This window comes from Panthera pardus, unplaced genomic scaffold (genome assembly GCF_024362965.1).
Source record: "Panthera pardus isolate Hobbes unplaced genomic scaffold, ASM2436296v1 HiC_scaffold_7, whole genome shotgun sequence".
Classification (NCBI taxonomy): Eukaryota; Metazoa; Chordata; class Mammalia; order Carnivora; family Felidae; genus Panthera; species Panthera pardus.
The window spans coordinates 40,839,769-40,854,234 of record NW_026527002.1 but is presented as its reverse complement, the minus strand read 5'-3'; the positions used below and the strand labels follow the sequence as shown (position 1 = coordinate 40,854,234).

Below are 14,466 nucleotides of genomic sequence, written 5' to 3'. Positions count from 1 at the left end.
TAGCAGGCTAATACAGCATTCAAACCAACAAAACAATCAGTAAGAATTTTTCTGGTGTCCAAACCTTTTAATTCTTATAAAAGTTCCCTCAAAATGAGCTTACTACATCCATCTCCCAGCACTACTAGGGACGCTAAAGCAAATTTCCAGCTAACTACTTCCAGAAAGAAGGTAGACATAATGGGTTTGACCTGCTTACAAGGGGTTAAGAAAAACATGCAAACATTTTCCAATCAGGAAAGGAAATTCTGAAATAAAACAAGAATCAGGCTTTGGCTCCTAAAAAGTGAGAAAGTTTAAGAATAAACATCTATGACCCACAGGTTCCTGAAAGAACTTAAATGCAATTTTAAGTTTGTTCTCATAGTGGCTTTGGGTAAGTTGCCCAACCCTTCTATTACTCAATTTCACATCTGATGTTAGCACATGACTGCTTATTAGTTAGCACTTTTAAAACTTACTGGATGGAAGATGACGAGTCAGTCATTCATGACTACAAGATTTGTGATTATAAAATTTACTTTTAGGATACATATTGCATCAAATATGCTATTTTGGTAATGAAAGGATTTTGGGGTAAAGTCCCCACCTCATTGTACCATCTCAAAAGAGGACTCATTATAATCACCATATGTATTTGAGAAACCCAAGGAGGGTTAAAAGAAATACCAATGAAACGTTTGTAAAGAGCATATATTCCGCTATTTAAAAAAATGCATATCCATTTGAAAGGTGTCAAAATAAGCCCTAAAACAAAGATAATCAAGAATAAGTGGCCTTGGAATCCGTTATCAAAGAAGGTAGTCTTCACATTCTTCATCAACCAAAAAACCAAAAACACTCCCATAATGTGAAATGGAAATCTATTTTAGATATGTTCAACTCACAAAAATCCAACTCTAAATCCATCACACTAAATCAGTATTGAAATTAATTAAATCATAACTTTGAGGGACGCCTGGGTGACTCAGCTGGTTGAGCATCAGGGTCTTGATTTCAGCTCAGGTCATGATCCCAGGGTCATGGGATCGAGCCCTGTATCAGGCTCCATGCATAAGAATAAGATTCTTATTCTCTCTTTCCCTCTGACCCTCTCCCCTGCTCGTGCAGGCGCTCCCTCTAAAATAAAAAAAATAAGCATAAAAGCTACTTTGAAAGATGCCTATAACTGTACTATTAGTTCTTCCTAGCACAGTAGACAAATTTTGGACAGGTCAATTTCATTCATACACTAACAAAAGGATTTTAAAGTTTCCTGAATTGCCATTTTATCTGGAGCTACCTTTTCAAAGGATTCTTGGGTAATCACTTAAAGGATACACTCTGTCATTGCTGCAACATCCAGTTTATCAATATCAGGTGAACCAGGGCAACACTTCTTGAATTCTTTTCGAAGATCAAAAAAGGAATAGAAGCATTCAGGCAATAATACATTCTGAGGAAGGACAAGGTAGACACTGTTAACTCAATGAATTTAATGTTTCTCTAATAATTAGGAACCTAAGAATGGCATGGAGTATATTTTACCAAAATTAATTTTTAAAATTAAATATAAGAGTGACTATTTTCTAGTACTGTATTATATCCTATATACAAGTGTCATGGAAAAAAATTATCTTATTTTAAGGCAATAGATTACATTTGTGTTCCATTACACATTCCATTCAAAACACTTCTGAAGCTATATTTGGGCTGTCATACATTTTCTAATTGATAAAATTACACTCTTTTCAGCCATAATCATTTCATACAGTCTGTATTTTCAGGCAGCAACATTAGCCCTCTCAGTTCTCATAAAGATGCTTATATTTACAGTGTCTACCCAGATATAGGATTCAGTTACAAAACATAGTTAAATACTAGGCTCATATAACACTCATATTTTTATACTAAAATCAGAGCAAGATAGTAAATTCCTGATTACCTAAAAAGCATGATTTTGTGCCAAATTATAGTCCCACATTAGTTTTGTGACCAATATTCTAGCTATACCTGAGAACTCAAATTAGACTCAAAAACAAACAAAAAAAAGATATCACAAATCTCAAGGGTAAAGAAGAAATAGTTACCTACTGTTCTTAGCTACTAGTACTACTCTCGTACTTATTAAGCAAGTTCAACTGTCTGGGCAAATATTGTACTAATGCATTTTTGTTTCCCTTTGTAGGAAAAAACCCCATCAAATAACTGTCAAAGATGAATTTTTTAAAACTGAATTTAGATTTTTCTTACAATTTCAAAATAGTTTCTGCTGATTTACTGGGAATTTCTACCTACTTATACATTAGAAAGTCAAGGAAATAAAGACTTAATGTTTGCAACCATAACATTTATACAATGTCTCTTTCTATTCAGATTTCCTCATTGGATCTATCAGATGTACACCTGCTCATTAAATTAAATAATTAAATATAATTATTTAATTAAAATAGATGTCTGGCAGGGGCACCTGGCTGATTCAGTTGGTAGAGCCTACAACTCGATCTCGAGATTGTGAGTTCAAGCCCCATGTTGGGTGTAGAGATTCACAAAAAAATAAATAAAATCTTAAAAAAAATGAAATAGATATCATTGTACCATGGTCAGGGTTTTCAAAACAGTTACTTAAAAAAATGGTGAAACCTTCAGGATTATCTACAAAAATGTTCATTTAAAACCTGTTGATAACTCACATTTTACAATAAAAGATTTTAAATAGCTGTATCCACTTAAAAATACTTAACATTTAATTCCTACAAAAGATATTGATGTTATACTAATTATAAAATAGCTAAAAAGTGTGTGTAGTATGAATGCTCCTTATAAAAATGAGGCTTTTCTACAAAAACCTGGAAGAATATTTTCAAATATGTTCATATTAGAGAAAAATAATAATATTGTTTTCTGAATGGCAGGATTATTTTGTTTTACCATTTTTTCTCCCCCTTCCCCCCTGCCATGAATAGAATTCCTTTATGATACTAAATTAGTTTCTGGTTTTAGGATACTAAGTTGGTTCAGGTTTCTTTATGAAAATCCTAATAGAAGTGATTCAGGAAAATGTCTCAATTGTTCTCTGGAGGTTTCTCCACATTTTAAAGCAGCCCATCTAAAATAACAAAAACAGCTGTTTTCCTCAAGCCAAATAGGGAAAGTATTAAGTTTTATCCCTCTCCAAAAGAATTTGAAAGGGGAAAAAAAAATCCTCATATATCTATTTCTGGATCAAGGGGATAGCAACTGGTCTAACATTTAATTAACAAAAAACACTCCCCGTGGCCACCCCTTTAGCCAAGTTATTACAAAAGTTGCTATAAGAGGAGTGATTTTCTCAACCTTTAAGATCTAGGAACTTGAGTTTCTCCCTTGAATTTTTGAAATTGTCATCATATATTTAACTCCTTTCTTTCCATTTCCCTAGTGAGGTAAAAAGAAAAATCTGTACTGACTAGTCACTATACTTGGGACATCAATTGTCAGTCTGAATCTTTCTTTGAAGACTTGCTTCATCCAGTTTCCTGAAAATACTTCATCTTTTCAAGTTCAGTATTTGCCTACCACAATAAAAAGTTACAGCTCAAACTAATTAAGTTGATAAGATCAACTATATTAGCAATGATTGGCTACATTGGGGCTGCCCTCTGCTGTCTCCATTTCCCCACAGCCCCTCAGTATTCTTCCCAGAGAGGAGTCACATTTTTACAGTAAGATTATGTTTTTTTCACTCCATACCCTTTTCTATGTCAGAAAGACCAGCAAAGGTAAAAGATGAAGGCTGACCCTACTGTTATGATACAGTATTTAATTAGTTTTGAATATTTACTTTAAGTCAAAGTGCAGTATGCTATAATTAATGTTTCACTAGTTATATGACTAGGTCTTTACACAGTACAAAGCTCTTTAATGAAATTAGTTACGATTAACAAGGTTTAATTAAACTATTTTTCTTTGCTCCTTCCTTTCTAGCATTTTCTACAGAAGGGAATATTACAATGTCTTAAAATTTAAAAGTAAATGTTCTCTCCTGCCTACCTGCTGTTACTTTACATGTCAAAATTCAGCTAATATGCTTAGAAAAGGGGGAATGTCAACCATCTCAAAAACAACATAAAACAAAAAGAGAAACTTTTGTTAAGTCACCAGAAGGTATCTATAAAATTACTGCAATCTCAAAGATCTCTATTAAAGGGTCATGATTTTTTTGTGGTAAAATATACATAACACAATATTTACCATTTTAACATTCAATAATATACACAACACAATATTTACAGTTCAGTGGCATTAACTACATTTCACACTGTTGTGAAACCATTACCACTATTCCTCTGTTATCTTCTCAAACTGAAATTCTGCCAGGAAACAATAACTCCCGACACACATCTTTTTAAAATGGAGAAACTTGGATAAACCATGGGGGAAAAAAAAAGCCTCCAGTCACCCCCAAAGGAAGGTCCAATCATTCTCCGAGAAGCCAGCACTCTTACCTTCTTGGAAGCCTCAGGATGCAAGATTTGCCTGACATGAAGCTGCCCGTCAGTACACAGACAGAAGGAAGTTCCAACCCCAATATTCAGTTCATTGCTTACTGACTGGTTAAACTGTAAACAAGACACAGGGATGCAACTTAAGCAGGATTTACAAACTCCGGCAAAGTGGCCCCACGTGTTGGTAACCAACGAAAACCACGCTGCCATAAAAGAGGACACCAGTGCTGGGGCAACATTAGAAAGAAAGGCTCCGTTCCCACAAGCTATCTAGAGTCCTTTGGATTGGCAAGCTTTCCAATCAACCCACAGTTCACCCGCAGGAGAATTTAGTATAGACATTCTCCCTTCAGTGCCCCCATCTACTTTTGCGCTAAATCCACATTCAAGACTTTTAAGTCGGGTCTCGTTTCATCAGCAGGTTGCCTTCAGATTACATCATTCCCTGGTGTTATTTTATGTTCGGATGTTTCAAGATTAAGAAAGATGCCAGTTTCTGATAAGCAAAGGTGGTTAATGGGTATACAGACCTCTGGGAAGTCTGGCAACACTTTCCCTGGAACACTATCCCAAATGATAACTTTCCCCTATTAATTCGCACCTCGTGTCCTGGCGCACAGGCCAAGAGAGCACCGGACACGCACCTGTGCACAGGTGTTTAGCGCCCCGCCCTATCCCTGATCCAGTACCCGTCAGAACCAGGAAGCAGCAGGTTTTTAGGTCACCTCAATTCTGTTAAGGGGGTTCCACCAGTTTCACAGTGACCCAACGATCAGCCCTACGTCTTCGGGTCTGCAAGCCCTCCCCAGCTAGGATCAAAGCCACTGAAGAAGTAATAAGGGAACCCAAACCGTGCCTTTAGGAGTTCAGAAGCTTGAAGCCAAGCAGGCACCCTCAGCTTCCCACTGAACTGGGGCCGCCTCTGGCACGCCTCGCGGGGCCCACCCGCTCATCTACACTACAGCGCCCTCTGTCCTAGCGTTGAGCCACACACCCAAAGCCCCGCAGAGGACGGGCGCGTCGGGCGTCTGGGCCTCGGGATGGGGGCGCTAGGATTCAACCTCTGCTCCTCATTCAATTGGTAAAACCCGACTGCTCCTGAAGCCCCAGGAAAGACTCGAAAACTAGCGAGTTTGGGCCCACGACGCTAGGGGCTGGGAGGCTTGGAGGAGCAGCGACCTCCTCCCAAGAGGTCCACCTCGGCCTCCAAGGCCGGGTTTCCACCCACGCGGTTGGGCGTCTTGCCACTCTGCCCCGGGGATGTGCGTGGACCGGCCGGCGAGGGCGTGGGACCTGGTGTGGCTGGGCTGCCTTGCGGGGGACGCCGGGGTGGCCTGGATAAAGGTGGACCGCGCGGCCCAAGGCTGTCACCTGTCGAAGGGCTTGGTCCAGCTGCGGCGCGGAGGACAGGCTTTCCGCGTCGATCTTCGTTTCTTCTTTACAATCCTCCGTCAGCTCCAACTGATCCGGTCTAACTAGCACTTCATGCAACTGTCCCACCTCCAGGGCGGAAAGAAACTGGGGTCAGTTTCCCCCTTCCTCAATTTGGAAGCCTCCATATTCACCCTCCTTCCTCGCTCCCCTGCTGGGGCGGCCAGCGCGGCTGCAGGGGTCTGGCCACAGAATCAAAGCTCACTCGTCGCGAGCGGCTCCGGTGGCAGAGAGGTCGGCACGGCCCTGCCTCCGGCCCCACCCCCACCCGGATCAGGTCGGAAAGGCCCAGAAGTGGGAACCCGAGCCCCAAGGATCTCACCCCGGCTCCGCGGGGCGTCCCCCGACGGGCAGAGAACCTGGCTCGGCTGCGCCCGGCCGCTCCACCTGAGCCAGATTTCAGATTACTGAAACGGTTCCCAGGCCGTTGGCCAACAAGTTTGGTTTTACTCTGGATTCTGTAGGCCTCGGGTCCAGCCTCATAAGTGGCTAAACGAGAGCACTTGTTTACCGACTCTCCAAACTTCTACAATAAACTTCTTGCCCCACTCCTATCAATTGGACAGAAATCTGGAGGAATACCTTCTTGTTGGCCAGATCCACGACTTTCCATAACAGCAGGATCAGCTCCTTCTCATCCGAGCCCAGCTTGGCCCCGGTGGCCCCAGCAGTGATCCCAAAAAGCACCACCAAGTAATCCGGAGACGCCGTCATGACGATAGGTGGGGAGGGGGAGAGGGGGGTCGGGAGGCGGTGAGGCGGGGTGGAAGTGAGAACGAGAAAACCCGTGCTAAAACCTCTTCCAAGAGAAAAAGAAGAAAGAGCGCCCGCCCCCCCCCTCCTCGCCGCCGCCGGTGCAAAAGGCGGTAACCAACCACCCTAGCCCACACCTGGTCGGTGCTCCACACCCTGGGCAGGAAGGGGGTGGGAAGGAGGGCGCAGGAGGCCTGCCCTTTTTGTATTCAATTGCCCGTGCGTCTATGCAAAAAGCCAGGAGCTGGGCTGCACCCCGGGTGGAGCGCGCAATGGCTGAAAGCTTTTCTGTTTTGGGATGTGGCTCTACCTGCCCGCCCCTTCCCCCTCCCCCACGTGGTGCAGGTAAGAGACACCTGGCGGCGCCGGCCCATTGGCTCCTTCAAACTACGACGTGGCAGCGGTGGGGGTGGAGGCCGCCTGGGGAAAGGGGAGGAGGGGGCGGGAGACAATGGCTGGATGAATGGAGACAGGAGGGCGAGAAGGAAGGAGGGGGAGACGTGAGGGGCGGGGAAGAGACGGTTGCCACCCGAAGGGTAGCCGAGGCCAGACGGGAAAAGGGTGAGGGGTGAAGGGCGCGGAGGGGAGGGCCGGAGTCGCTTGTGGGGGTCACCCCTTTGGAGGTAATCGAGAGGGATGGGGGGCATGGAAAAATGTCGACTGTGGGGGAACTAAGCCGGGGGTTCTAAAGGGTCAAGGGAAAAGGCCTGGCGCAGGGAGGAGAAAAGAGGCCAGAGGTGAAGCCTGGGGTGCGTAGCTGCTCAGGGCGCGGCGCCCCAAGAGGGCGAACCGCGGAGGGAGGCACCGGCCAACCATAGCCGGGAAGCGGCAGGGGCAATTGCCAAGCACCGGGAAAGCCGCTCCCGAGCCCAACACACCTTTAAGTGCAAACAGTAGGTGAAACCTTGTGGGCCCTCCCTCTCTCCCGGCCAGAGCCCAGGCCCGAGCTCCTCCAAACCCCGGGACGCTACCCACCTTCTGGAGACACAGCCAGACGCCCGGGGCAGCACACCCAGCCACCAAGTTTCGCCCAAAGGCGCAGACGCTGCGCGCTACGGAGCAGGGAGTCCCCGCGAGGAAATTTAGGCACAATGGACCCCACTTCCTTGTCTCTCTTCTACTTCTTAATTGCCACGTCTTGTTTGGTTCTGGCTGCTAGCTTGAGACTAGAACCTTCTCCATGGCTGGGCCCACAAACTTTGTTTTGCTCTGGGCCCTAAATAAAACATACACACTAATGTTTTCCTAAATCAGGCCAAAGCAAATTTTCCCTCAGTTCCCAGCTCTGACCCCTACGTCCCTCCTCATACCTTTGCCTTTGTACTTATGTGTCGATTTGGCCAACTTTGCGAGCGGTTTCCCTTCTCTAGCTAAGCTAGGTCTGCACAGAGGCTTATGCGCCCACTATCGCCACCCAGCCACCAAGTCAGAAGGCAATGTGGTTGGGACCTGTTGACGTGGGAGAGGAAAGAGCCAGAGGTGACGTTTCCTGGAGTTTTATGTTTCCAACTTCTCTATTATTGGAGAACCGAAATCGGTCCGAAGTATTACTTAGTTGGGCCCAAGGTATCCAGCCCTTTGTGTTCATGGTGTGAAATCAGGCAAGCATATATATAGTCACTGCCGGAACCCGCTCCGGGTACAGATCTGAGAACCTGTCGGGATGCGTGTCCGGGAAGGCGGGAGAGCGCGCTTTCCCCGCCGCGAGGCAGCGCGGACACAGTGGGGAGCGGCTGAGCGTTCCGGGGGGCAGGGAGGAGGGAGTCTGAGGAGCCCAGGGCCGCGCCGCTGCGTTTCCCGGCAGGACTGTGCGGGCGGAGGCGCTGCCGCCCGCGGCGCAGGTAGCAGCTCGCGTCCCCAGAGAGCGGGCGGAGGCTGGGGCTAGGTAGCGCTTCACCGGCCCACGAGGGTGCTCGGGGCCATCCTCGTCCGCAGCTCGAGCTCCAGCGGCGAGTGCTTTCAGTTCCTGGACCGCAGAGTGCGTGGTGGGGAAGGCGCCCCCCGCGGTTCTCGGCTGGCTCGCCCCTCACCCCCGGTCCCCGAGCCGCGCTCCCCGGCCCGCAGGCGCTGCGGGGGCAGGGACTGGGCGCGGAACAAGACAGGGAGGGACCTGGAAAAACCACCCAGATTGCATTGCAGTGGGCGAGGCCGCCGGAGGAGCCGGTTCCCCCGAGCCGCCTCCCCGCGGGGCGTTCTCGATGCGCGGTTCCCAGGTGCTCGGCTCTGCCTGGGCCGGGAGGTGCCGCCTGGAGGGGACGCGGGGCTGGGTGCGTGGCCCCTGCGGGGCGGACCCGAGCGCGAGCCGCGACCGCCCGGAGGCCCAAGGCGGGACGGCGGACTGTGGCTGAGAAAGTGGTTAGAACGGCTCTGAAGTCCTGCTCCGCCTGTCCTCTGTGGCCTCTGGTCTTCGGATTAATCATTTGTATAGCGCGTTTGGATAAACTGGGAACTTTACTATCCGCGCGTTTGTCGGGGATTCCGCGGCGTTATCCTTATTCGATTTGAATCACCGAGCTGCCCCTTTTCAGAGCTGGCTTCTTCCTGTTTAAGGAAGTCGGGTCCCTGGGCTCTGATTTTTTTTAATTTAAATTTGGACAATTAGGTTACAAGGGCAGGGATTTTGTTTTGTTTTGTTCTCTAATGTATTCCCAGGGTTGGAACAGAGCTGGACACCTACGAGGCACTCAACAAATATTTGTTGAAAGATTTTAATGAGTGACACCCACCCATCTTTGCAGCTCTTGTTTCCTAGCGAGGGCATAGTTCATCACTGCGAAGGTGCAATTCTGAAAATGGTAGTCTACCGGGAATTTAAGTCTCAAGTGTTTAAAAAGAGTAGGTGCTAATTCTTCACCAAACCTAATTTTGTTAAAGACATTAAACTCTCATAAAATACAGGAATGCCGAGGAAACAAAATCTACGTAATACATTGCAGCTCTGAATACAAATATGTTTTATTGTCTATCCCCACCATCTAGAATAATTCTGGTTTAGTAACAATAAGCAGTAGGAAATGGCTGGAAGGAGCCTTGAATGGCTCATTTACCTGTGATCTTCACTCAAGACCACACCTAAAACTCCCAAAACAAATGAGAATCTGTTTCTTTTGTTTTTGTTTTTTAAAGCAGCAGAGACCCAATTGCAAGACAGGCTACATAACTTGCCAGTATTAAGGGAAGAACAAAGACTGAAGAACTCAGTCTTTAAATTTCAGGTTAAAGAAATTTATGAGACATGACAACTATATGCAACATGGACCCTGGACCTGAAAACTTTTTTTTTCTTAATTTAATAGACATTATTAAGACAATAGGAAAAATTTGAATAAGGGCTATAGATTAAAAAATAGTATTGTATCTGTTAAATTCCTGATTTTTATATTACTGTGGCTTGGCAGGAGAATGTGCTTTGTGTTAGGAAATACCCAGTATTTAGGGATAAAGGGGGATTCATATAAATAATTTTACTCTCAAATGATTGTAAATATACACACAGAAAAGAGAAAATGATAAAGCAAATGTGGCAAAATGATAACATTGGTGAATCTGGGTGAAGGAATTTTTTATACTATCCTTTAACTTTTAAAACTTTTTAAAAAAATTTCGTAGGACTTTTTGCTGCAACTGCCATTTGGTGTTTAATAAGGCTCTGATGACTTTCTATGCTAACCTAATCCTTCCTCCTGTAGAAGGAATCCATTTTCTTTGTCTTTTCCTTAGTGAAAGAAGGAAATAAAGGTCATCACATTTTTTGTATAACAATCCTCTTATATACTTTAAGGTTGTTCTTAAAAAAATTTTTTTTAATGTTTATTTATTTTTGAGAGACAGGGAAAGCAGGGGAGGGGCAGAGAGAGGGAGACAGAATCTGAAGCAGGCTCCATGCTCTAACCTGTCAGCACAGAGCCCGACACAGGGCTCCAGCCCATGAACCGAACTGTTGAGATTATGACCTGAGCTGAAGTTGAAGTTGGACATTTAACCTACTGAGCCACACAGGCGCCCCAAGTTTGTTCTTAAATAACTTTCCTAGACTGAATTACTCCAAGCTCTTTAAAGCTTTCATTGTGAATCTTACTTTTCTTCTTTTAATTATCTTCATTATACTCCTTGGACCCTTTTCCTTTTATCACTTTTAGAGAGCCGCTCTTGAACTGGACAAAATTCAAACATGTCTATCATGGCCTGACCTTTGACACAGTGGTATCTATATGTCATATTCTTATAACTTGTCATACAATTCCCTTTTTAAGACTACAGTAGCATTACATTTGCTGGCTCCAGTTTTGTTTGAGATCTCTAGATCTTTCTTGGAGTTCTCAGCTGCACATACCTAGTTGTTCTCTTGCATGTGTTAGAAAAGAGACTTCAAAAGTGAATCAAAGTATGGATCTTTGAGCTAACCAATAGGTACCACAGCAAAGCTCACCCATCTGAGTTGAAAAATTTATGTACAAGAACTTATCATTGAGCTTAAATGGTGGCAGGGGCACCTGTGTGGCTCAGTCTATTAAGCATCTGACTCTTGATCTCTGCTCAGATCTTGATCTCAGGGTTGTGAGTTTGAGCCCCACATTGGGTTCTATGCTGGGTGTGAAGAACTACTTAAAAAAAAAAAAAAAAAGAAAGAAATGAAAGGTTGGCAGACATGTCCAAAAAATATTGCGGGGGTTCGATCCCTTTATAAATGTTGTGACAGATGAAATGTGTGGAGATGTCAACCAGTGGGCAACAGAACAATATTGGAATGGTGATGATATGAAGAAATAGTATCATGTTAGAGCCTTGGAACAAGTATAAACAATGGGTGTGTTCACTGGAAGAAATCAACTGCTTCTACATGTTCCCTCTCCATAGCACCTGTTTTCCTACGATATAAAAATCAGGTCATGTGCATTTTCATATTGAACCTTTTTGTAAAATAAACTTTTGTAATGGTAAAAAAAAAAAAAAAAAGTGAAACAAATGTTCCTGAATTAGATAATGGTGATGGTTGCACAAACATGTGAATATACTAAAAACCACTGGATTGTACACTTGAAAATGAATATTATGGCATATGAATTATATGCGTTTTTAAAATTTATTTTAATTTTTAGAGAGAGAGAATCTCAAGCAGGCTCCATGCTCACTGTGGAGCCAGAAATAGTGCTCGATCTCACTGAACCTGAGATCTCCACCCTGAGATCATGACCTGAGCCAAAACCAAGAGTCAGACATTTAACTGACTATGCCACCCAGACGCCCCTATATCTCAGTTTTTTTAAAAGCAAATCAAAGTAAAAGCCTGTGTTCCGAGGCTACCACAAGCTATTGATATTTCCTAGTTATTTGTTTTAGAGACAGTTGTAAAAGATCACATTTTATATTCCATGGACAAATCCGACCTCTCTGAAATAGAGCGGTAAGAGGAAGTGATGGTCAAGATAATTAGATACATTATAATTTTCTGTGAATTACTCTGTGCATCACATATTTAAACAAATTACTGGTCTGAACCTTTATTATAGCAACTATTATAGATGGTTTGTATGGAAAAAGTATGGGTTTATTAATTGGCCCTGCCATTTGCTACCTCCTGCCCTTGAATGTGTTCCTTAGCTTCACAAGGATACAGTTTTTCGCCTGTAAAAATTGGGATGATGACAATGTACACTTCATAGTTTAGAGGAAATGTATAAAGAAGTGTCTTCCTTAGGGGTGCCTGGGTGGCTCAGTTGGTTAAGCATCCCACTTCGGTTCAGGTCATGATCTTGAGGCTGATGGGTTTGAGCCCGCATTGGGCTCTGTGGCTGACAGCTCAGAGCCTGCTTCAGATTCTGTGCCTCCCTCTCTCTCTCTGCCCCTCCCCTGCTCTGTCTCTGTCTTTGTCTCTGTCTCTCTCAAAAATAAACATAAAAAAAATAATAATAAAATTTAAAAAGAAGTGTCTTCCTTAAAGAAGACAAACATGAGTACCAGGAAGTTACTACTCAAGAGCAATATCCAGGTGGGGAGGGGGTGTCTTCAGACAACCACAAAGGCCTTAACCTTCTGACCCTAGCCTTGAAGGCAGGCTGAAACATTTAAACAAGACTTTACTGACTCCCATGCCGTAGGAAAATACACAGAAAAATTATATGCAGGGAAATTCTCCATGAATCGAGACGAGATGAACCTTCTCCTTGGGAACGACAGATTTAACTTGGCATACAAGGGAATTATGCCACCTAGAGAATTCTTCCCTACTCCTGGCCTCATGCCCTTTGCCCAGAAGCACATCCCTGTCCCTCCCAAAATCCTGTTAGAGAGGGAAGCATAGCAGCAAACCTTATCTTTTAAGTCAAGTTGGGTTGACAGGAGTGGTTGTTTAAATATTTTAAGTTCAACCCAACGTGGGGCTTCAACTTAAAACCCTGAGATCAAGAGTGGCACACTCCATCGACTGAGCCAGCCAGGCACCCCTCCACATGGTCCTTTTTTGTCTCATTGAATCTCCTATTGGAAAAAGTCATATACCAGGGTTTTGAAGTCACTGCCTCCATCCCTTCTGAAAATTATCAACGAATTGATTTTCCGGGGCACTTGGCTACCTCAGTCAGTGAAGCCAGCAACTCTTTATCTCTGGGTCGTGAGTTTAGTACATTGAGTATACTAAAAAACTTTTCCCTAAAACTCATGTGTTTTTAAAATTAATATATATTTAAAGTAATTCAAATATGTCACCTTAGGGGCACCTGGGTGACTTAGTGGGTTAAGTGTCCGACTTCGGCTCAGGTCATGATCTCACAGTTCGTGAGTTTGAGCCCCGCATCAGGCTCTGTGCTGACAGCTCAGAGCCTGGAGCCTGCTTCAGATTCTGTGCCTCCCTCTCTCTCTGCCCTTCCCCTGCTCACGCTCTGTCTCTTTCTCAAAAACAAACATTAGAAAAAACCAAATATGTCATTTTATAAGTCTAATCCTTCTACATGTTTATAACAAAAAAACTGCAGTTACCTGTCTCTCCCTGAATTCTGATTCCTGCTTCCCAGAGGCAGCCACTACCGACTTCCAGCTGTTTTCTGTTCTTGTGACCTCCTCATTTACAAATAACATGCACGTACTAATACTTAAATAAATAAATAAATAAATAAATAAATAAATAAATAAATAAATAAATTTAGTCTAAAGTCCTACTTCAATCTTTTTTTAAGTGTATCTCACAGGTACATTTGTTCAAGCCACAAAGGAAACAACACTCCTACAAGTGTGCACATGATGTTCCATGTTCCCATCCAACAGAGCTTCCTGAAGTTTACAGTCAGGCTGATAGTCCCTCTGCTGTGTACTTCAAGTAAAGCTGATTAAAGATGACCGTGAGCAGGTGCAGGACTCAGAGCTTTCAAAGCTTTACTTTTTTTTTTTTTTTTTTTTTTAATCAGTAACCCTGATTTTATAAGTCATGAAGCCCATCAACCTCATGCTACCCAAATCTCCTGGTAAACTTGGGTGTAAGTAGAGCTTCATGGGGATCGCAACATTTTTAATAAGGCTTTTAAGCACCTCGGCGCAGTCCCACCAGCTCAGGCCACCTGACTCAGAAAGGTCGAAGCCTAGTTCAATCTTGTTGCTTCTCTTTTCAAATTAAATTAGAAGTATGGGATAAATTGTATATTATTTAACTGAAATCTCAAATCCATCTATGATGCTTCCCAGAGTCAAGCCCTCAGTGATTACCACAATAGAATATATACTTAAAATTCTGTCCAAATTATTTATTTCAAGTAGGCAATGGCTTTCTTTTCTTAAAATTCTAGACTCTCAATGGTCACTGGATGGGTGGTTTTATTCCCATTTA

At 43.8% G+C, this 14,466-nt stretch overlaps 1 protein-coding gene across 5 annotated transcripts in view; it reads right to left on the bottom strand.

Moving 5' to 3' along the window:
* Positions 1–6,730, bottom strand: part of ESRP1 (epithelial splicing regulatory protein 1) — a 64,603-nt gene extending 57,873 nt beyond the window's left edge. For all 5 annotated transcript variants that reach the window (XM_019453488.2, XM_019453490.2, XM_019453491.2 and 2 more), the window contains exons 1-4: positions 6,480–6,730; positions 5,838–5,966; positions 4,467–4,580; positions 1,321–1,435 (exon numbers count right to left, since the gene is read on the bottom strand). In XM_019453488.2, coding sequence (XP_019309033.1) covers positions 1,321–1,435; positions 4,467–4,580; positions 5,838–5,966; positions 6,480–6,611 — 490 coding nt within the window. In that variant the 5' untranslated portion in view covers positions 6,612–6,730. The remainder of the gene's footprint in view (positions 1–1,320; positions 1,436–4,466; positions 4,581–5,837; positions 5,967–6,479) is intronic.
* Between the last annotated feature and the right edge of the window lie 7,736 nt (positions 6,731–14,466).